We start from the raw sequence: 22,694 nt of genomic DNA, 5'->3' as shown, positions 1-22,694 counted from the left end.
ATACATTTGACCTCTCCCTTGGATGGGTTTATGTAATAAAATGTAAAATTTAATTACATTAATGACAAAATAGATTAGAAAGTGTAAAATAGAAAACATAAGCAAATGAAGCATATTCAAAGGAAAAACATTTAATATAAAGATTCAAGATTGACATCATGACATTAAAATTGAATATCCTTCTCAAAAGTTCAACTTTTCCATCTTTTTCCTATTTAACTTCTGTCATCTTTTTTCCAGTGCTTTTCTATTACTTTTACCCCACCTCTTCCTATCTGGTTACAAACAGATTCCATCCCTCTCCCCGGTAGTTTAGAAAAGTCTACTCCTATGCAAGCTACAATGATTAACACCATTTGAAAACACCCTTTAACTATGCCAACAAAGTAACCTTCCCTTCCCCTACTCCCCAAATACACTGTTTGAGGTCCATCCTCCTGGGTAGAAATGTGGCATTTTATTTTCAACCTTTCCTTATTGATTTTTGCTGTGGGAGGAAGGTAATATATATTGTGTACATGTATTTATAGTCATCCTAGGATGCTAAAGTAGATCCTCCAGTAATTCTTGCAACGAGGGTATGCAAGAAATAAACTTTGTGAATTCTTCAGTATCAAAAAATGTCTTTGTTTTACCTTCAAAACTGAATGCCAATTTGGCCGGGTATAGGATTTTAGGTGTAAAGCCTTTTGCTTGCAGAACTTTTATGATATTGCTCCATTTACTTCTAGCATCTAGAGTATCCAATGATAAGTCTGCTGTCAATCTGATTCTTGTTCCTCTATAGGTTATCTCTCTTCTCTTTCTGGAAGCCTTTATGATCTTTTCTTTATCATTGGAATTCCCAAATTTCACCAAGATGTGTCTAGGAGTGAGTCTCTTCTCATCAATCTTACTAGGTATTCGGTAAGCACTAACAATCTCAAGACTTGAATCCTTTAGCTCTGGAAAGTTTTCTTCAATGAGCTCCTTCATTATTTCCTCTGCTCCATTTTCTTTATTATCTTTTTCTGGAATTCCTATCAAACGGATATTGGAGCTTCTGGATCTATCTTCTATGTCTCTTGACCTTTCTCTATTTATTATCTGTTTGGCCATTTGCATTGTATCCTTAGAGAATTCTTCAATATGATCTTCTAGATTGTCCATTCTCTCTTCAAGTATGTCTATTCTGCTATTGAGAACATCTATTGAGTTTTTTATTTCCAAGACTTCTGGAAGGTAACTTTTAATATTTGCAACCTCCTCCTGGATCTCTCTGAAGTTGTTAATTATACTTCTTCTAAAGTTTTCTTCTGTCTCTTGTATTAAGTCTGTTTTAGATGTTTGCTCACCTGTTTGTAGAGTTTTCTGTCTCTCTTTCTCTGTTTCCCTTGAAAATCTGGAGATTCCTGATGGAGTACTTGATTTTGTACATAAATGCCTTTTCTGCTCATCAGAACTTCTCTCCAGTGATTTTGAGGGAGAGGCAAAACACCAAGTTGGACAAACTGTCCCAACTCCCTGGTTTCTAGGTGTAGCTGTTTCTTCTTTATTCTGGGTTTTTTGTAATATCTGGTGTTTCACTAGTTTTTCCTTCTCAAAGTTGGGAGCCAAATAATTATAGGCAATTTCTTTAGGTCCGTATGAGGCCTCTTTTCTCTCAACTGGGGAGGCAGGCTTTACATTTTCTACTTCAGAGTCCTCTCCTTCCTCCCACGATAGGACTACTTCCATTTCCCACTCTGAACCTTCTTCCTCCTCTGGCTCAGAATCTTCTACCTCTTTAATTAGAACAATTTCCAAGCCATTACTGGTTTTTTCCTCAACTCCACATTTTGTATTTACCAAAGAATGACACTGAAAGGTTGAATCCTGTTTCTCAGATAATGCTGAAGCCTCCTCTTCTTCTTCCTCCTGCAGCCCTGAAGCCTCTTCTTCCTCATCCAGCTCTGAGGTCTCTTCTCCCTCCTCCTCCATCCCTGAAGCCTCTTCTTCCTCATCCAGCTCTGAGGTCTCTCCTCCCTCCCCTTCCAACTCTGAGGCCTCTTCCTCCTCTTCTGTCTCCCACTCTGAAGATTCTTCCTCCTGGGTCTCTAAGTTCTTCACCTCCTGTGGCTCAGCAACCTTAACCTCTTTAACAAATAGAAAGCTCAAGCCATCACCAACATCTCCCCCAGCTCCATGCTTTGAATCTAGTAGAGTTTTTCCCTGAAAGAAAAAAATTGAATGAATAAATAAGTAGTATCATGTGCCTTTTAATGGAATTAATGCTTTCACTGTCTAAATTTAATTTTGACTGCCATTTTAACAATTATCAAATAAATAGCTGGAAAATTATTTAGGTAATACTTTTTCTTGAATGCCTAAGTCCCCAAACAAGTCAAGTTTACTCTATGATTATCCCATCACACCTGCAATCTGTGTAGCACTTGCAACAAATTTCCATCAGGTCATGTTTACTATGTTCCTTCTATATTCCCAATACTTAAGTGTTTTGTGCCTGACTGACTCTCAAGAACAACTTGTATTTGTGAATGTCTGAGTATATGCAGGAAGTATGGTAATGAGACTCTGCGATCTAATTTCAGGAATATTATCAACCCACACCCCCCACTCACATTTACTTTTCTCCCAAAGAAACAAAAGTAAATTTAATATTTCTTAAAGATCCCACTTTCAAGTTCTAGCCACATTGTTCAAAAGGAAAGCATGCTTTGGTTAAGAGTACAACCTCCTAAATCCAGCTGTCACATTTGCTACTGGTGCCTCAACTTGCCCTCTAGAACAGCATCTAATGTAATGTACTACTTCGGATTATTGTGGAGGGTTAAATAGGACAGCCTAGGTACTCAAGACAATGTCTCCAATATAAAAGTTAACCCTTAACATTTCTTGAAACCCTGTACTTGCCTCTGAATATTCCGTTTAATGCTCCTTGTTACAAAAGGCTCTTCTTCCCTATTTGGGGTTGGTTGATAGATATTTGTCCTTCAACCTTCCCAGACTGTTTAGAACAGGTTAGTTGCCTCATCTGTGCAAATCTCCAGGGAATAATTTCTAGGATTAAATGCTGATTCTCAAATAAAGAATTTGTTGATCCAAGTGTATTTCCTAATTCTAGACTGTCATTTTGCAAAGATGTTATACTAAAAAATGTTGAGAGGGCAGGGAAATTAGGTACTCTTTTGAGAACCCAGCAAAAATACTGGCTTAAGCTACAGACCTCTGAAGATACAAATAAATAGAAAGATATTCTGTGCTCATGGATTGGGAGAATTGGTATTGTTAAATGTTTATACTACCCAAGGCAATTAGCAGATTCAATGTGATCTCTATCAAAATTCCAGTGGCATTTTTCATAGAACAATTCTAAAACTAGTATGGAACCACAAAGGACCCAATACCCAAAGCAATCTTAAAAAGAAACAAAGCAGGAGGCATCACGCCCTAGTTTCAAACTATATTACAAAGCTATAGTAATCAAAACAGTATGGTATATGGTATTGTCATAAAAACAGACTCATAGATCAATGTAAACAGAGAGCCTAGAAATAAACTCACACATATATGGTCAACTAATTTATGGACAAATGACCCAAGAACATGCAATGAGGACAGTCTCTTCAATAAGTGGTGCCAGGAAAAATGGAGAGTCACATGCAAAAGAATGAAACTAGATTACTATGTTATACCATACACAAAAATAAGACATACACATCCAAGATTAAAGAGAGAGAGAGAGACAGAGAGAGAGAGAGAGAGAGAGAGAGAGAGGGAATCTCTACAGTATACTACAGGCATTACCTTTCAAGATTGGGATTATGAAAAATATTCAGAAAATACAGTGTTTTCAATGAAACCAATAAACATGGGAATATACTCTAATACAATGTAAGAAACAAAAACCTTTATACATGAAATGGATAATTGCTAAATACTAATATTAATGAACACTCTGATAGGCTTTAGTAAAATAGATTTGCATTTCGCTGAATGTTAATAAAGAGGACTTAGCAGGACTACTTTATACATTGAAATTTCAACCTAATTATACCTGATACTTTTTTTCATAATCCTATTGCTTGAGGGCTTTTAATTGAACTTATTTATTTCTATTCTTCCTCCTACTGTTTTAAAAGCCACTATTCTAGTGTTTATCCTTAAATACATAACATATATATAAATTCATTTTCTTTCAATGTCTATAATAAATATGTACAATCTCTTCTCAGAGCAACTCAAATCTTTTTAACCTATTGCAAGCTTTCAATGCCACCCATTAAAAGAAAAAGAGCCTTTAAGTCATTACTTTTAATGTCATGCTTTTCCTTTTAAGGAATTCTTTCTTTTTAAGTATTTGTGAGAAAGAGAGACAGCGTGATCTGGGAAGGAGCAGAGAAAAGAGGGAGACACAGAATCCAAAGCAGACTCCAGGCCCCAAGCTGTCAGCTCAGAGCCCAACACAGGGCTGGAACTCACCAACCGTGAAATCATAACCTGGGCTGAAGTCAGACACTTAACTGACTGAGCCACGCAGGCGCCCCTTTAAGAAATTATTTCTTAAAAATTGGTTTAAACTTCAGAATAACTTTACCAACTATTCTACTTCATACATAAACTCCAAAGATCTATATATACTTACCACTTTTTCTCGAATCCCGTATCTTCTTCCTCCTTTCTTTATTTTTTCACTTTGTGGGAGTATATCCTTCAGTAATTCTTTCATAAGCGGTTTTTGGCTAGTAAAATTGCTGAGGCTTTGAATATCTGAAAAGGTCCTTACTTCACCATCACACTTAAATGCTAATTTAACTTGACATAGAACTTGAGGTTCAAAATCATTTTCCCTCAGAATGTTGAAGACATTACTCCATTGCTTACCGATGTCCAGTGTTGCCGATGAAAAGTCTGCTGCCAACCTAAGTACTGCTCCTTCATCTTCTCTGGAGGTTTTTAGAATCTTCACTTTATTATTGTTTAAATTCTGAGGAATTTTTTCCTTTCTTTTTGCTTTGACCACTCCACCCTCTCCAATCTCTTCCATATGGATCCTACTATCTCCCCAAGTGTTATCTATATTGCTTATGGCTTCTTCCATACTTTCCATGACTTTGTAATTTTGTGACTCCTCATAGGACAATTCCTTACCTTGGTTAGTACTGTACTCTTCAGCTTGGTCTAATCTGCTACTTGGCTCATTTATTTCTTTTCTTTTAAAAGTCAAATTTTCAATATCCTCAACTATTTTAGAGTTTGCTCCTTCTATGTTTTCTACCAATCCTTTATTTTGTGTGGCTAAACCTTTTATTTGTTGGCACTCCTTTTTGGTACTGGAGTTCTTTGGATTTTTCACTTCAGGTATTTTACTTTCTACTCCTAAAATTTCCTTTAGGTCATTTTTAAGAGAGTCCCTTATCTCTTCAACCATTAAATCCAGATTTTCCATCAAGCCTTTAAACTTCATCAGCACAACTGCTGACATGTCTTTGCATTTTAAATCTAATACCTGAGCCATTTCCTGGTCAGTTTCTATCAACTGAATTCTTTCCCTATGAGTGATATTTTCCTGCTTCCTTGCAAGTCTATCAATTTCTGACTGTATAAGGGACATTGTGGACACGTTTTTATTTTCCTGAAGAGTAATTTTTGTTCTTGAAGGTCTGCTAGACTCCCCCAAACTCAAATATCTTTAAAAAGATTATCTGAAATACAAAAAAAAAAAAAAAAAAGTAACTTGTTTACTTAACAATTATTTTGAGAAGCACAACGACCAAGAATATAAACGTGGTTATTAAGTAAACTGAGTACTCCACAATTTAATATAAAGGGTAAACCATAGGTTACATAGGGTAACACATGGGTATATGCACATAAACAACAAAAAAAATCAGAATTCAAAATTCATACAATATGATTAATACCCCATTCAAGTAAAGATTTGAATGCCATAAATCAACCAATAATGATGGAAATCGGCCAGTTTCCCATACTATTAACTTTGCTGCCTATGTTCGCTGTCAAGATCAAACAGATTACAGGAAAATAAACATTATTAAAACAGAGTGCACCAGGGGCACCTGGGTGGCTCAGCAGGTTGAGCATCCCAACTTTGGCCCAGGCCATGATCTCACAGTTCATGAGTTCGAGCCCCATCATCAGACTTGCTGTTGTCAGTGCAGAGCCCACTGGGGACCCTAGATCCCCACCCCTCTCTCTGCCCCTCCCCTGCTCGCACTCTCAAAAATAATCATTTTTTAAAAAGAGTGCACCATACCAAATTTTTAACGCTTAAGGTGACTTGGATGGAATCATAATGGAAAAACAGAAGGCCCTTTTTTGATTGCAGAGAAAGTTAACATTAAGAATTTTTCTTAAAACCAGCTTAAGTCAATTAAGAGTATTACTTCCCAGAATGCAAATATTAATACCTGAGGGGAACAGAATAACTAAAATCCATGCCTACTCCCACGTCACAGAGGCCCTGGACCTTTGCTTGAGGAGACTCAATTAGGCTGTTCATTTATGTTTTTAATCATTCAACCCTGCTGTCCTGACCCTGCATGGTGGAAAGGGAGAAACCACTCCCATCCCTTCATCCCTTAATTAACAGGGATGAGAAATGGCTATGGACAATAGACACACTTTGGACAACAGCTGGGATGCCTGTTCCTTAATCTTTTCCTCTGCAAAGCCTAGTAGGTATTCGTTTGAGTGGACTACTGTTACACTAAAAATTGTACCACATGCTGATTCATCACTGCTGTCAAGACCCAAACTGCTTGAACTTACAGGTATGAAAAGAAAAATTAGACCCCCTTCAAGAGGATTCAGCAACTTCATGGAAGGGGACTAAGGTAAATAAACAAAACTAGTAGCTATTATTGAAGCATATGAACAGAAGAGAAAGGGGAAATAGGACTCATGAGTGTTGGCCATACCTTTGAGGAACAGAACCAGAAAACCTTCCAAGCATCTAATGGAAGGAGGATACAAACCACATATAGTAATAGAAAACTTCTCTGGACTGGAGTCATGTGATTGAAAAAAACAAAAATCACTAGATCTGGGGCAAGGTTAATAAAAGATGCATATCCATCTATATATAATCCTGGTAAAACTTCTGAATGCAGACATGAGCCATCCAAGTTCCCAGACATTCAATCACATTTATTGAGCAGACTATATGCTATGGATAGCAAAGGAAAAAGATGTTGAGTAAAAATGGACATGGAACCTCCCCTACAAGGGGGTGAACATCTAGGGAGAAATAAATATCAAATGGCAACTGTGCCAACTTACAAAGTAAGGGTCGAGGGTCATGAGTGTCTATACCAGGTGTCAGCTGACATATTCAGGGAGATCCAGGAAGGCTTCCCTGCAAAAGTAGCTCACACTGAATCTGAGAAGTGAGCAGCAGCTACATGGCAAAGAATGGAAGAAAGTACATTCCAGAAGCAAGGCTGGAGCAAGCATCTGCTGAAGGGGAACATATAGCAGGGAAGGGGCATAGAGAGAGGGAGAAAGAGGATCCAAACAGAGCTCCACGCTGACAGCTGAAATCCTGATGCAGGGCGTGAACTCGGGAACTGCAAGATCATGACCCAAGCGAAGTAGGACACTCAACCAACTGAGCCACCGAGGCACCCCAAGGAAAAAAAAACAAAACAGGTTTTAAAGGAAGAGCAAATTTCGTTTAACATATCAAGCTTGAGGTGCTCTTGAAATAGAGAATGAGATAAGTGGTTCTAAAACCTAACCTACCCTAGTTTCTGCTCTGCAAGATACACTTTTGTGAATCATCTGCCCATAGGCAGTTAATTCCATAGCTAACAAACAATCCAGAAAGGAAAAAAAAAAACAAAACTCAAATTAACCTGAGACAAGATGAGATGACAAGCCACATACTGGGGAAAAATATTTGCAAAAGAGACATCTGATAAAGGATTGCTATTCAAAACAGACAAAGGACTCTTAAATCTCAGTAAAAGTAAAATGAACCGGATTAAAAATGGACAAAAGAACCAAAGAGACACCTCACCAGGGAAGATACACAGATAGCAAGTCAGCATATGGAAAGATGTCATCAGGTAAATGCAAATTAAAATGAGGTACCACTACATGTCTATTAGAAGGGCCAAATCCAAAATAACTAACATCAGGTGCTGGTAAGAATGTGGAGTAACAGCAACACTCATTTCACTGCTTATGGAAATGAAACAATGACACAGCTACTTTGGAAGACAGTTTGGGAGGTGCTTCAAAACGGAACATATTTTTACCATCGTGTTCCCTGGTATTTACACAAAGGAGTGGAAAATTTATATCCATACAAAAACCTGCATACTGAGGTTTAGAGCGGCTTTATTCAGAACTGCCAAAACTGAGAAGCAACCAAGGTATTTTACAGTAGTTGGATAAACTGGGGTATATCCAAACAATGCAGTATTATTCAGGGCCAAAAAGGGATGCGTTACTAAGACATTTAGACAACATGGAGGAAACTAAATTGCAAATTTACCAAGTCAAAGAAGCCAACCTGAAAAGGCTATGTACTACAGGATTCCAATTACATGACATTCTATAAAAGGCAAAAGTATAGAGACAGAAAAAACATCAGTTGTTCTCAGGGATTGAGGGGAGGAAGATGAATAGGCAGAGCACAGAGGATTTTTAGGAGTGAAACTATTCTGTATGATAGTGGCAGACACAGGCCATGTACTTGTCAAAACTCACAGAAACTCATAGAAAATTCACTCACCAAGAGTGAACCCTAATGCAAACTACGGACGGATAATGATACATGAATGTAAATTTACTGGCTGTAACAAATGTACCACTTGGTGTGGGATGATGAGGCAGGGGCCATGCAGGTGTGAACCTAAAACTGTTCCAAAAATTAAGTTTATTAGTTAAAAAAAAAAAAAAATAGCATGAAACATCTTGCCCACAATGATGAAGCTTAAAAAAAATAACTTTGAAGACTACTACAAAAGGGCTGTGACAATCATAGGGGGCGGCGCCTGGGTGGCTCAGTGGGTTAGGGGTCTGATTTCAGCTCAGGTCATGATCTCATGGTTTGGGAGTTCGAACCCCACATCAGGCTGTACTGACAGCTAAGCGCCTGGAGACTACACTTCGGATTCTGTGTCTCCCTCTCTCTCTGACCCACTCATGCTCTCTCTCTCAAAAATAAACACTAAGGGGCGCCTGGGTGGCTCAGTCGGTTGAGCGGCCGACTTTGGCTCAGGTCACGATCTCGTGGTCTGTGAGTTCGAGCCCTGCGTCAGGCTCTGGGCTGATGGCTCAGAGCCTGGAGCCTGTTTCAGATTCTGTGTCTCCCTCTCTCTGACCCTCCCCCGTTCATGCTCTGTCTCTCTCTGTCTCAAAAATAAATAAACATTAAAAAAAAAAATTAAAAAAAAAATAAAAGAAAAATTTCTGTGTATGGAATTCAAATACTAAAGGATACAGATATTTAAATTCCAAAATAACTCGCTCAAAAACTGAAGGAAATTTAAAAATACTGAATGTCAGTAATAACTACTTATAGTAGGTAGTGAAAATGGTGCTTTGAAGGAAATTTAGACTTTAAAATATTAAAAAAAGTAGAAAGGATGAAATGGAGTTAAACTGCTAGATAAAGAATGAAATAGACCCCAAAAGTTGAAAACACTTAACCTCTGATGACAACTGACCAACCTAGAGAGAAAAGGCACAAATAAATACACTGTAAAGAAAAAGGGGGATACAACAGCAAATGAAGCATAGTTCAAACACAGGATTATTATTAAACTTTCACAATTAAATTTGAAAAGTGAGAAGCAATTTTTACCTTATTGGTACCCAAAGTCTTCTAAAGATCAGGAAAAAGGAAGTTTTTTTTTTAAGTTTATTTATTTTTTTTATTTTTTTTAATTTATTTTGAGAGACAGGACATGTACATGCAGGCACATGAGCAGGGGAGGGGCTGAGAGAGGGAGAGAATCCCAAGACCAACATGGGGCTTGAACTCAGGAAATATGAGGTCATGGCCTGAGCCTAAACCAAGATGCTTAAGTCAGATGCTTAACTGACTGAGCCAACCATGTGTCCCTACCCCACCCAGAGCATGCAACTCTTGATCCCAGGGTCATTGTTGACAGCCCATGTTGGGCATGGAGCTTATGGAAAAAAAACCCAAAAAAACAGAACAACAAAAATGTAGGGCACTTGGTGGCTCAGGGTTGGGTTGCTTGAGCATCCCACTCTGGATTTCAGCTCAGGTCATGATCCCAGGGTTGTGGGATAGAGCCTTGCGCCTGGCTCCGCGCTCAGTGTGGAGCCTGCTTAAGATTCTCTCTCCTCTCCTCTGTCAGTTCTCCTCTCCCCCACTTGCACTCTCTTTAAAAAAACAAAACAGGGGCGCCTGGGTGGCGCAGTCGGTTAAGCGTCCGACTTCAGCCAGGTCACGATCTCGCGGTCTGTGAGTTCGAGCCCCGCGTCAGGCTCTGGGTTGATGGCTCAGAGCCTGGAGCCTGTTTCCGATTCTGTGTCTCCCTCTCTCTCTGCCCCTCCCCCGCTCATGCTCTGTCTCTCTCTGTCCCCAAAAAAATAAACGTTGAAAAAAAAATAAATAAAATAAAATAAATAAATAAAAAAACAAAACAAAAACAAACAAAACCCAGCACTGTAAGAGTTTAAAACAAATAATTTATGAATGTAAGTCACTACATTAACTATTCAAAAAAATATATTAGTTGCAAAAAACCTTACACTTAGCATTCACTTAAAGTACAAACAACAGGAGGTCAAAGGAAAAATGTATACTAAACACCTTCATTAGTTCAGAGAAAAGGTCAAAAAAATAAATGTAAGGATGACTACAAATACAAAAAATGATAAAAATTAGTTATACACATTTCATCCCTCCTAATGACAAACTGGAAAACCGAACACCAGGCATTACACCTGAAGCTAATCAAAGCAACTCTGAGGAATCAGCCGTAAAGTCCACCGGGGAGGACTTTCCACAAGGCTTCAATAGAGGGACTTAATCTAGTTTAGGAGGCCAAGGGAACTGCGTGTCCCCTTATCTGGATCTGGATCTGGGTTGAACAAAGCAATGTAGAAAAGCAGGAAACTTTGTTTTTGAAGAGCAGAAAATTTTGAATACAGATAGAGCATTAAACAATCCTAAGGAATAGGAATTTTATTAGTTGTGATAGTATGGTGGTTATTTAAGAAATGCCATTTTTAAAGAGATAGATGATAATTCAAAGAAAACCACAGGCCCAAAATGGCAGCACTTAGGTTAAGGCCCCAAGTCAGTAAACTAAGACTTAATACCTACTAACTGCAGTTTCAACCCAGAAACGTAACCTTTAAGAGGCCAATCGGGAATTTTCTGGTCAGCACCAATAATCTGTCACATGAGCCCACTCCGTCCCCCAAGGACAAGGAGATAATCCACCCTTTTGTCCCCAGATGAAGGGGACCTCACCTGAATCCTTTTTCTGTGTAGGACTTCCTTGTCCTGCCTTTAAAAACCTTTCCTCTTCTCCAGACCTTTGGTGCTCCCCACTATTTGCTAGAAAGGATGTAGACCCATTCATGAATCATTTAATAAAATTGTTTGAATTTTTTGTTTTAAAAATACTTAAGTTTAGGAGTGCCTGGGTGGCTCAGTCAACGTAAGTGACGGAGCCTGCTTGGAATTCTCACTCTTCCTCTCTTTTTGCCCCTCTTTTGCGTGTGCCCTCTCTCAAAATAAATAAACTTTAAAAAAAGTAAGAAAGAAAAGAAAAAAATACTTAATTAAAAAAATAATAAATAAAAATACTTAAAAAATTTTTTAATGTTTATTTATTCTTGAGACAGAGACAGCATGAACAGGGGAGGAGCAGAGAGAGGGGGAGACACAGAATCTGAAACAGACTCCAGGCTCTGAGCGGTCAGCACAGAGCCCGACGTGGGGCTTTAACTGATGAACTGTGAGACCATGACCTGAGCCGAAGTCAGATGCTTAACAGACTGAGCCACCCAGGCGCCCCAAATACTTAAAAATTTTTAACTGAAGTACTGTTGATAAAATATTATGGTAGTTCAGGTGTACAAATAGTGATCTGACAATTATATAATATGATGATATGCTCCCACAATGTTGAATACAGTTACACAACAATACTGAAGTTTTTAAAGGTGAAACGACACGTCAGGGATTTACTTTAAAATGCTTCAGCATGGGACACCTGGGTGGCTCAGTCAGTTAAGCATCCAACTTCAGGTCATGATCTCACAGTTTGTGAGTTCAAGCTCTGTTGCTGACAGCTTAGATCCTGGAGCCTGCTTCAGATTCTGTCTTCCTCTCTCTCTGCCCCTCCTCCGCGCACACTCTCTAATAAATTAATAAATAAATAAACACATACATACATACATACAATACTTGAGCAAAAAAAAGTTAAAAGAATAGATGACACAAATGGGGAAGACACCTGTTCTTGAATCTAGGTAATGGGTATGAGCTTATTCTTGTATGCTTGGATGTGCTAACATTTTTTTTTCAAGATTTTAAAAATTTTAAGTAATCTCTACATCCAACATGGGGCTTGAAGATCAAAAGTTATACACTCCAGGGACTGAGCCAGCCAGGAGACCGTTCTGACATTTTTAACACGGAAAGTCATTAAGGAAAACCAGAGGTCTCCCAGCTGAAACACAGACTGCTCTGTATGTCCTACAAAAGATACTATCAGAACAAAACCTCAAAGAAAACTGAAAATAAGGCCAAGGTTGTACAAACAAATGCACAAAAATTAAAGCACAAAGGTAATAGAGACCAAATAAAGCATTACCCAGGACAAAAGTATGAAATTAAGCGAAGAACATTTTTCACTTATGATAATCCAAAACAAATTATCTGTGCCCCAAACAACGTGGCTAAGCACAACAATGTGGCCAAGTCATAACCAAGAAAAGGAAAGTCAAAAGGAGGAGATAAAGGTAGAAATTTAAAAGGGCAAAAAATAAAACCAAAAGCCAAGTAAAAATTTTCCTTAGAGACACAAAGTGCGAGAAACTAAGCATGAGGAATGATCCAGTATAAGGATTTTAAAAAGCTGGTTTCCGGGCACCTGGGTGGCTCAGTCCTTTGAGGGACTTTGGCTCAGGTTGTGATCTCAGTTTGTAAGTCGAACCCTGCAAACGGGCTCTGTGCTGACAGCTCAGAGCCTGGAGCCTGCTTCAGATTCTCTTTCTCTGCCCCTCCCCCGTTCACACTCTGCCATTCTCTCTCTCAAAAATAAAAACATTAAAAAAAATTTTTTTAAGCTGGTTTACAAATGCATGGTAATAAAAAAATATAAAGGAAATAAATGATATCCTAGCAAAACTTTTAAATAATCAGTGGCGTGGGGCGCCTGGGTGGCTCAGTCGGTTGAGCATCCGACTTCAGCTCAGGTCATGATCTCGCGGTCCGTGAGTTCGAGCCACGCGTCGGGCCTCTGTGCTGACAGCTCAGAGCCTGGAGCCTGTTTCAGGTTCTGTGTCTCCCTCTCTCTGACCCTCCCCCGTTCATGCTCTCTGTCTCAAAAATAAATAAACGTTAAAAAAAAATTTTTTTTTTTTTTAAATAATCGGTGGTGCATGGCTGGCCCAGTTGGTAGAGCAGGAGACTCTTTTGAGTTCTAGCCCCACATTGGAGGTAGAAATTATTTAAGTAAATAAATAAACTTGAAACAAAGAAACAACAACAAAAAAAATTTTAAATAATCAAATATTGATCCACAAAGTAAAAACCAAACACAAACCCTTCATCACATCAGTATTCTCAAGAAAAAAAAAAGTCAATAAAACATTCAATATTTTAAAAGGATCCATATCCAGAAGTTTCCATTGAATATACAGAACAATTCTAATTAAATAGTTCTGAACTGCAAAGTAATTCACAGAAGAGGAAGTAACAATTCTAAACCGCCACAAAAGATCATTAATGTTTCTTATATTAAAATTTTATATAAAATAAGCTAAAATAAACAAAAAGAGGGAATACAAAGAAATACCAAATATTTGAAAAGGTGCCCAACCCCAGAAGCTGGAGAGATAATAATAAAAAGAAGTGATCTCTTTTATCTATCTGGAGTGGGAATAGTTACAACTTTTCAGGAAATTGGAAAACCTATTAAAAATCAAATAGAATACACATAACTCTCTCCTTGAGAACCTAGGCCAGGAATACAACTACCTGTACTTAAGAATACAAAGACAAAAGGTTTAGCACTGAACCTTTTGTGACAAAAGCCCAGAAAGCAATGCCTTTTAGTAGGAGGATTGAACCAAGGAAGGTCTACCACAAAATGGAATTATAAGCAGCTCTTACAGAGTACATTTAGAGACCTAACACACCAGTTGGAATGTCCCTGATACGTTAAAAAAAAAAAAAACCAAACTGCAGAAAACACATATAGTACAATTTCATTTTTGTAAACACACACAAAACCACAGAAATGAGAATGAACAGTAAATGTGAAAATATGGTCAATTTTATGAATCAGGAAAATGCAAAACACAACAGATTCTAGTGTTTTAAAAAATGGATTTTAGCCAGTGCTGGGGCAAATGTCCACCACTTCACCTTGAAAGGGGAACTGGGAATTATCAGAACCTTTTGGGTAATTAAAAATGGGAAAAGTATAATGCCATTTAGAGAAAGTTCTAGTCAGTCTTTTCCTTTATTCTTCTGCCCTGCACTCAGAAAAAACCCCAGATACTTGTACGTAGTTTAGAAATGGTAAACCAAACTCTGCGTGGCCACAGAGATTGGCGTGGGGAGCATAAACTGTTCTTTTTCTAGCTAAAAGGAAATCGATAGTATAGCAGCAAATTCAGAAAATTAAAAAAAAAAAAAAAAAAAAAAAGAAACCACTAAGAACCAGCAGCCCATTTTGAAAATTCACTACAGGAAATGCAAGTTGATAATAAACATATGAAAAGAAGGCAGCTAAGGCCAAGGAAGTGCAAACCAAAACAAGCTGGTCCATCCAGGAGATTAAGGGAAACTGTATTCATCCTCCCCCCACCCATTGCCTTGGGGTGTGAATTGCTAAAGATTTCTCGCCCTTCCTAACAGGTTCCAGTTTCCATAGCGAGCCCTCGAGTGGATCTTCAAGTTCCTTAAAACATAAATCCAAACTCACAGCTGCACTGATTATAAGCCTCCAAAGTTTTCCTACACTAAACCCCTCTTCAGGACAGTCCAACCTGACCTGAAACCTGGCAAGTCTGCTCCAGCCTCACTGTTTGCAGATCCTGATTTCCACCCTGATTAGGGATTCTGAACCCAGGGCGGATAGAATTTCAGGATGTCTAGGATCTTGGGTAGGAAAGAGAACACATATTTATCCTCGTTATCACTGACAGGAATTTAGTTATCAAAATAACAAATGCGAGATGCAGAATATGTGACCTTTTTTTTAATGTTGATTTATTCTTGAGTGAGAGAGACAGAGTGCAAGCGGGGGAGGGGCAGAGAAAGAGAGAGACACACAAAATCCAAACCAGGCTCCAGGCTTTGAGCTGTCAGCACAGAGCCCATGCAGGACTCGCACTCACAAACCCGGAGATCATGACCTGAGCCCAAGTCGGACGCTCAAGCGACTGAGCCACCCAGGTGCGCAGAGAACATGTGATCTTCTTAACCTATTTAACAAAATCAAGTGGCAGGTCTAAAGTACTTTTTAATCCGACATAATGAGTGTAAAACTGTTTCACGAGACACCTTCAACACAGGAAAATACCTGCGATCGCGAGCGGTGACAAAATCTCAGATTCCGTTCCTCAGGGCAGACAACCACAGCCCCAGGCGAAGGATCCCTCGCCTACCCCATCTGCAGCCAAGATTCACAGCTCATTGGTCCAAAGGTCAACTGCCCAATTCACTCTAAACTACTCACAGGCACTCTTGCCCTCCACTTCCGCAGCTACCCAGCTGCTCAACCGCCAAGTCTCAGCTGCTTACCCAGTGAAGGCCGTTCACCTGGAAGAAAGTTCTCTGCAGAACAGGGCTTGGTCTTCTGCACAGCTGTCTCCGTGCCTAGGGTTCAAACAAAGTCCACCATACGGAATTTAAGTTTAAGGTTTAATATGTAGAGAAGCACCCCATTTTGTACGTACAGGGGAAAAAAAGGCTCTTCTCTAGCTGTGTTTGCTTAGATTCATAGGATCACAGAAGTATGCAAAGATACAAAGTTATTAATGTCCGAGAGAGGACCTGAGGAGAGGACAGAAGGGAAGGGAAAGATCCAGAGCCACAACTGAGGAGGTAACCAGAGGCACAGGGAAAGAGGGTGGTTGTTTCTTTGTGCTAGTTGGGGTCGATTTTCTAAGACATTTTGGCAGTAAACATATATTCCTTTTGACGTTTGAGAAAGAATTCAGTCATTTCTCCCAATCAAGGAAAGGCCGAAACCGTCGTCGTCTTTAAATCCATTTCCTGGGGCGCCTGGGTGGCTCAGTCGGTTAAGCGGCCGACCTCGGCTCAGGTCATGATCTCGCGGTTTCTGAGTTCGAGCCCGGTGTCGGGCTCCGTGCTGCCAGCTCAGACCCTGGAGCCTGTTTCAGATTCTGTGTCTCTCTGCACCTCCCCTGCTCATGCTCTGTCTCTCAATAAATAAATGTTAAAAAAATTTTTTTAAATAAATAAATCTATTTCCTTTACTTCTACAGTTTATGGGGAATACTGTGAAGAAATGGGTTGGAGATTTAAGCTCAAAGCCTCGCATCTAGGAAGTGAGGACACATGGGACATCCAGGTCCGCCTGGTCTCAAAGCTCTCACTCATTCCATTGCTCCCCCAAAAATACCAAGTAAATTTGCACCTCCCCCACCATTCTTTTGAAGGCAGTACTTAAATACTGCCTGGCGTCCTTGACTGTATTTTCTCCTCCTGGCACTGTTATTTCTACCTTTTGTTAAAAAAGTTTATTATTATCATTTTTAGCAATCTCTACGCCCAAGGTAGGCGCGAACTCAAGGCCCCCGAGATCGAGAGTCGCATACTCTTTTCACTGAGCAGGCCAGGGCCCCTGGCACCGCTTTTCAATGTCCCTACTTTTGGGGGTAAAGGACTCTCGGGAAGGTGCCTCTCTCACCAGCCGGTGCGGGGCAAAGCAGGTAGCAAAGCGAGAGGGTCCCAGGAGGGGCCCTGGTCCCCACATCTGTCAGCCTTACCTGGAGAAGGGATCCAGCCTGAGGGCGCACACGCGTGCCAGAGAAGGAGGCAGGACGGACTCAGCACTTTTTGCCAGCTCCTCCCCTCCCCGTGCGGAGTTTGCAAGTCCCTAGGCCCAATCCCCTCGCAACCTGCACTGCCTCGCCCCCTCCCCTGGACACCTCCTCCAGTCCTGAAGCGCCTGCTGACTTCCCATTGCTGGCCGCCACCTGAGCTCCAGCCTCCGGCTCCGCGAGGAAGGTGCCCCACCCCACCCCCACTGACGCCCTCCGCACGCAACCTCCCACCCCGCCCCACCCCCACCCAGTCTCCACCTCCTCCAAACCCGCCCCGACTCCAGGTTTGCATCTCAATAAGGTCGGCGCTAATTGCCCAGTTTACTCAGGCTGTAACCCCAGGGGTCATTCTCCATTCCTCTCTTTTCTTCAATGCCCACCCCCCCTCTTTCTTTTTAATGCCCACACCCTTGAATCTGTCCACTTCTGTCCCTCTCCTTGGCTGCAGCGGAGTCGGAACCCGCCACCTCTCCCTTGTCTGTTGGTCTCTGCAGTCCGTCTCCACACCATCCCTTTGTGGCTTTCCATTTCCGGTAGAATAACATTTCTAACTTCTCACCCCATCCTGACCCCTCTTTAACTGTTGTCTTAGTTCTACTCCCCAGAACAGAACCCGTCTCCTACACTGAAATTCTTGCCTCAGGGCCTTGGCACTAGCTATTTCCTTTGTGAGTTATTTTTTCCAGTTCTTTTCATGCTCAGGACTCAGGTCCATGTTAACTCCTCTAAGAGGCCTCCCAGACCACCCTTTCTGAGGGAGTCACACACCCTCTCATATCACCCTCGTTATTTGGTTCCCAGTTACCAGAAATTTCAACGAATCCATTCAACTCAAATTTCGTGTTTTCTTGGAATGTGTCCCTTCCACTTCCCCACTAGAATATAGACTACAAGGACAAGAATCTTACCTTTTGTTCACTGATTTACCTACTGTACCTCGACGGATGGCAAGTATGTACTCAGCTCTCCTGGGGAATGAGGAACGGAGCAGACTTGCCCAATGAGACTGGTGGTACTCACAGGGCAGCTAACCATTGACGGTCTCCAGAATGAAGGGGGGTGGGGGGGACCAGGAGTTCAGGGAGCTGTACTGAGTTGGAGACTCTGGGGTCCTGTCCTGGGTGGATGCGCTCCCCAGGCGTGACTTACAAGATTCAGATGGAGGTTGACCCAATCAAGGTTATATAGCTAATAAGCAGTGAAGTCTCGATATCCAGCACTGCCCCCTAAATGTGTGTGGGATACTGGAAAAGCACTGTTAACCTCAAAATAAAGAGCCACAGTGAGAGGCAGAGGGATGTTTACGTGGGACCAAAGAATTGCAATTCCGGGAGCAGAGACTGAGGTAAATGTGCAGAGTGTCCTGATTGTAGGGTGAAAGCAAGGGAGGGGGAAGGGAGCAATACCCTAATTGAAGAAAAGAAAAACAAGGTGTTTTGGGGTTTTTTTTAAATGGGTGTTTTGGGGCACCTGGGTGGCTCAGTCAGTTAAGTGTCCGACTTCAGCTCAGGTCATGATCTCACGGTCCATGAGTTCAACCCCGCATCGGGCTCTGTGCTGACAGCTCAGAGCCCGGAGCCTGTTTCAGATTCTGTGTCTCCCTCTCTCTCTGCCCCTCCCCTGTTCATGCTCTGTCTCTCTCTGTCTCAAAATAAATAAACGTTAAAAAAAATTTTTTTTAAATGGGTGTTTTAACAGCTAAGCTACTCTGGGTTATACATTGACTATAGATTCTATCTTCAGAAAGTCCACAACCATCAGGCTTGTGATCAGGACGTTTGTCCTGCTAAGTTCTCAGACAATTGCTTCAAATAATTGCTATACTGCCCAGTCCAGAGGTTTTGGCCCAGTTACACCAAAGGCAGGTGTGCTATCTCTCTCTGTATTTCTTTTTTTATTTAAGTTTATTTATTTTGAGAGAAAAAGAGAGAGAATGAGTAGGGAGGGGCAGATAGAGAGGGAGAGACAGAGAATCCCAAGCAGGCTCCGAACTGTCCATGCAGAGCCCAATGAGGGGCTCGAACTCACAAATCTTGAGATCCTGACCTGAGCCAAAACTCAGTCGGATGGTTAACTGACTGAGCCATCCAGGCACCCTTCCATATTTTTAAATGGCTCCAGTCATGTCAATTTTTCACAGTATGTAGTCTTTTTAAAAAACTCCTTCTGCCTCTCTGGCATTATTAATAAAATCACTCAAATGGAAAAAATTAAAATCAAATAGTACAATCAAGTGTTTGAATGTAAGTTGCAGTTTAGGTCAAATACATGAGCTGGAGTAGCATGCTGAGTGACAGGGTAGGGATGCGGTCAGCCGTATTCTGAATGATGGAAACCAGACCAGACAAATGGCCTTGTTTCTTTAACAAATAAATATCAAGGGGAAAAGAAAGGCGGGTTGGGGGGCAAAGATTAAATGTCAATCTTTAAATCATTAAAAGAAACTTAAACAACATATTATAAGGAAGAAAAATTCTTCCTCTGCCCTTCAAGCTCTTCAAGCTAGACTGAGAATTCAGTTTACATGAGACAGGTCAACAGGAGAAAGTGCCAGTTTATTACGTGTGTACAGAGGCCCAATAATGAAATGAGACCTAAGAAATGACCCAGGCAGGCAGAGTTTGTACTTTTTAGACACAGAGACAATTAATTTGTGAGGAATTGGTGGGATAAAGAAAAGGGATGCTTGGGAGCTTTAATGTGTAAAGGCTTTTTTTGTTTGGGGTGTGTGTGTGTGTGTGTGTGTGTGTGTGTGTTTTGTTTTTTAGGTTCGAAGCCAATAAAGGGCTTGAACTCCTGACCCTGAGATCAAGTGTTGCATACTCTACCCACCCAGCCAGCCACACCCCCCCTCAATTAGTAAGGATTTCAAGTGGGATCTGGGCTCACATAGATGAGGGAAAAAGTAACAAGTTTTGTTTCTAAGCTCTGGTAGCTTTAAAGTTCTTGGTGGGGGTAGGGAGGACGCACTTGGGTGGCTCAGCCAGTTAAGCGTCTGACCTCGGTTCAGGTCACGATCTCTGGGCTTGTGAGTTCCAGCCCAGAGTCAGGCTCTGAGCCTGGAGCCTGCTTCAGGTTCTGTGTCTCCCTTTCTCTCTCCACCCCTTCCGCGCTCATGCTCTTTCTCTCTCAATAACAAATAAACATCAAATAAAGAGAAATATTTTTAATTTAAAGTTCTTCGGGGATAAGGATGTCTTTTTACTTCTTAGTAAAGGGAGAGTACCTTTCATTGTGGAGATTTGTTTCCTGCTTTCGGCGGGACCGAGGCACGAGTCAGTGTTCTGTCATAGTGGCCCGTTTGGGTGGCCTGCCCGTGGCCCTACAATACCGATTGCATTAACTGAATGCCGCCTGTGTGGAGCTTGTTAGGATCCTGGCTCCAATAATTTGAAGAGTACACAAAACAGGAAACAAAAAGGAAACCCTGAACACTGTATACGTGATATTAAGAGATTAACTGCCACTTGCATTAAGCATAATAAAGGGACTGTGATTAGGTGTTGAAAGGAGTAAAACCTCCCAGCCCTGTGTGCTGGCAGTTTTGGGGGGGGGGGGGGAATATTTGAGCCTTGAGCCCTGAGTTTAATAGGCCAATCAAGGCCTATTTATTGTAAAGGTGGAGTTGCTGTTGGTTGCCCTGGAGGACACGGTTGCCAGCTGGAGGCTGCTGCCTCTGGGGTTTGCAGGGACATTCCAGAGGGCACGTGGGCTTGAATAGTTGGGGTTTTTTATGGTAACAGAGTACTTTATTTGGGGCACCTGGGTGGCCCAGTCGGTTAAGCATCGGACTCTTGATTTGGCTCAGGTCATGATCTCAAGGTTCGTGGGTTTGAGCCCCATGTTGGGCTCTGTGCTGCTCCCAGGGCAGAGGCCGCTTGAGATTCTCTCCCTCTCTCTCTGCCCCCTCCTGCTCTCTCTCAAAATAACTAAACTTTTAAAAAATGTATACTGCTTTATTTATTCTGTCCAGTAATATTTGAGAACACTAACAATATTAATGGAACTTAATCTGAGAGAAGTTCAACTTACATTTTGTTTTACATCTCAATACATTTCAATAAGAGAGACAGCCAAAATAATTATGGTCAAAATTACCATGTCAAAAACTTATGAATGCTTAGCGTTACTATGTCTACATTCAGTTTTTGGTGTAAAACTCCTTGGCTGTAAGAAAGAACACTTGGTGCACTCCACTGACTGGAATATTTCCTAATATTTCCAATATTCCAGGAAGTTGGATGGCTTCCTCTTGGCATTTCTTTTATGATTGTATGAATGGAGTGGAGAGGTACTCAGCATGTTAATCCTAAAAACAAGCACACAGCTGATTCCTATAGTTATAAGGAGACACACAGGAAATGCAGCTGCCTAGCGTTTTTGAGGCCAAGAGATTAAGTGTAAGAAGTTTAGCTGAGGGCCGCCTGGGTGGCTAAGTAGGCTAAGCGTCCAACTCTTGGTTTCATCTCAGGCCATGATCTCAGAGCATGTGAGTTCGGGTCCCTCATCAGGCTCCGCACTGACAGCATGGAGCCTGCTTGGGATTCTCTGTCTCCCTCTCTCAGCTCCTTCCCCACGTGCTCTCTATCTCGCTGTCTCTCAAAATAAATAAATAAACACACACACACACACACACACAAAAGTTCAACCTAGCTTCAGGAATTAAAGACCATGCCAGAAATAGTATGAAACCCAAGTCGGGGGGTTAAGAAAACCTCCAGACATGTACAAATCACTCTTACTGGCAATGGTGGCAGTGAATTTTCTGCCATTTCCCCTGTGATTTTGGACAGTCTCAGGGCTGGGTCCTCTGCACAAGTGCCCACCTGATAGCTGCAGGCAGGTGAGGGAAGGCCATGGCATCGTGGTCACCTGACCCACACTTTGTGGTGTGCCTGAATAATTTCTTTTTTTTAATTCTTTTTTAAATTTATGTTTGAGAGAGACGGAGACCTGTGAGCAGGGAAGGGGCGGAGAGAGAGGATCCCAAGCAGGCTCTGAGCTGTCAGCACAGAGCTCCAGGCAGGGCTCGAACTCACTAAACCATGAGATCATGACCTGAGCTGAGATCAAAAGTCGGATGCTTAATTGACTAAGTCACCCAGGTGCCCGACGCCTGAATAGTTTTAAGACAAACTACTCAGGAGGTTTGGGCAAATAGGGTGAGTTTTGTGCTGGGCTCCTTGCCTGACACCAGTTCATATGGAGTCTGCCCAGCTCTTTAGACTTGACTTACCTGTCAGGTTAGAAGATTTTGCCTGGTTCTAGTTGGATTACCAAGCTGACACCCTGCCACCTGCCAGGACAACCCTAAACCTGAAAGGAAAGGTGTTCTTGGACCTGTAGCAGAATGCTGAAGGAAATGAGCCTGGAGTTCTCTGGCTGAAACACAGCCCTGACATTTATTCTGCTTGGAATGCCTTTCCTCACCCAAATTCTACCCTCCTTTCTAG

The 22,694-nt window shown here is 41.2% G+C and overlaps 1 protein-coding gene across 1 annotated transcript; it reads right to left on the bottom strand.

Moving 5' to 3' along the window:
- Positions 1–115: 115 nt before the first annotated feature.
- On the bottom strand, positions 116–22,099 carry L1TD1 (LINE1 type transposase domain containing 1). Its single transcript, XM_043573342.1, has 4 exons — positions 22,068–22,099; positions 18,150–18,209; positions 4,625–5,669; positions 116–2,190 (listed from the first exon to the last, which is right to left on the bottom strand). Exons 1-4 carry the CDS (start codon positions 22,097–22,099, stop codon positions 544–546), a joined length of 2,784 nt encoding a protein of 927 aa, XP_043429277.1. The 3' UTR covers positions 116–543.
- Between the last annotated feature and the right edge of the window lie 595 nt (positions 22,100–22,694).

The sequence above is a fragment of the Prionailurus bengalensis genome, chromosome C1 (assembly GCF_016509475.1).
Source record: "Prionailurus bengalensis isolate Pbe53 chromosome C1, Fcat_Pben_1.1_paternal_pri, whole genome shotgun sequence".
Taxonomy (NCBI): Eukaryota; Metazoa; Chordata; class Mammalia; order Carnivora; family Felidae; genus Prionailurus; species Prionailurus bengalensis.
The sequence above is the reverse complement of the archived record's forward strand: the minus strand, read 5'-3'. Positions and strand labels throughout refer to the sequence as shown.

Coding starts and splice junctions, on each gene's coding strand:
- L1TD1 (XM_043573342.1), bottom strand. CDS start 22,099: ATGGCCTTCCCTCACCTGCCTGCAGCTATCAG. Junction 18,210..22,067: donor CACCTGCCTGCAGCTATCAG/GTGGGCACTTGT, acceptor CTCATTCCCCAG/GAGAGCTGAGTACATACTTG. Junction 2,191..4,624: donor ACGGGATTCGAGAAAAAGTG/GTAAGTATATAT, acceptor TTTTTCTTTCAG/GGAAAAACTCTACTAGATTC.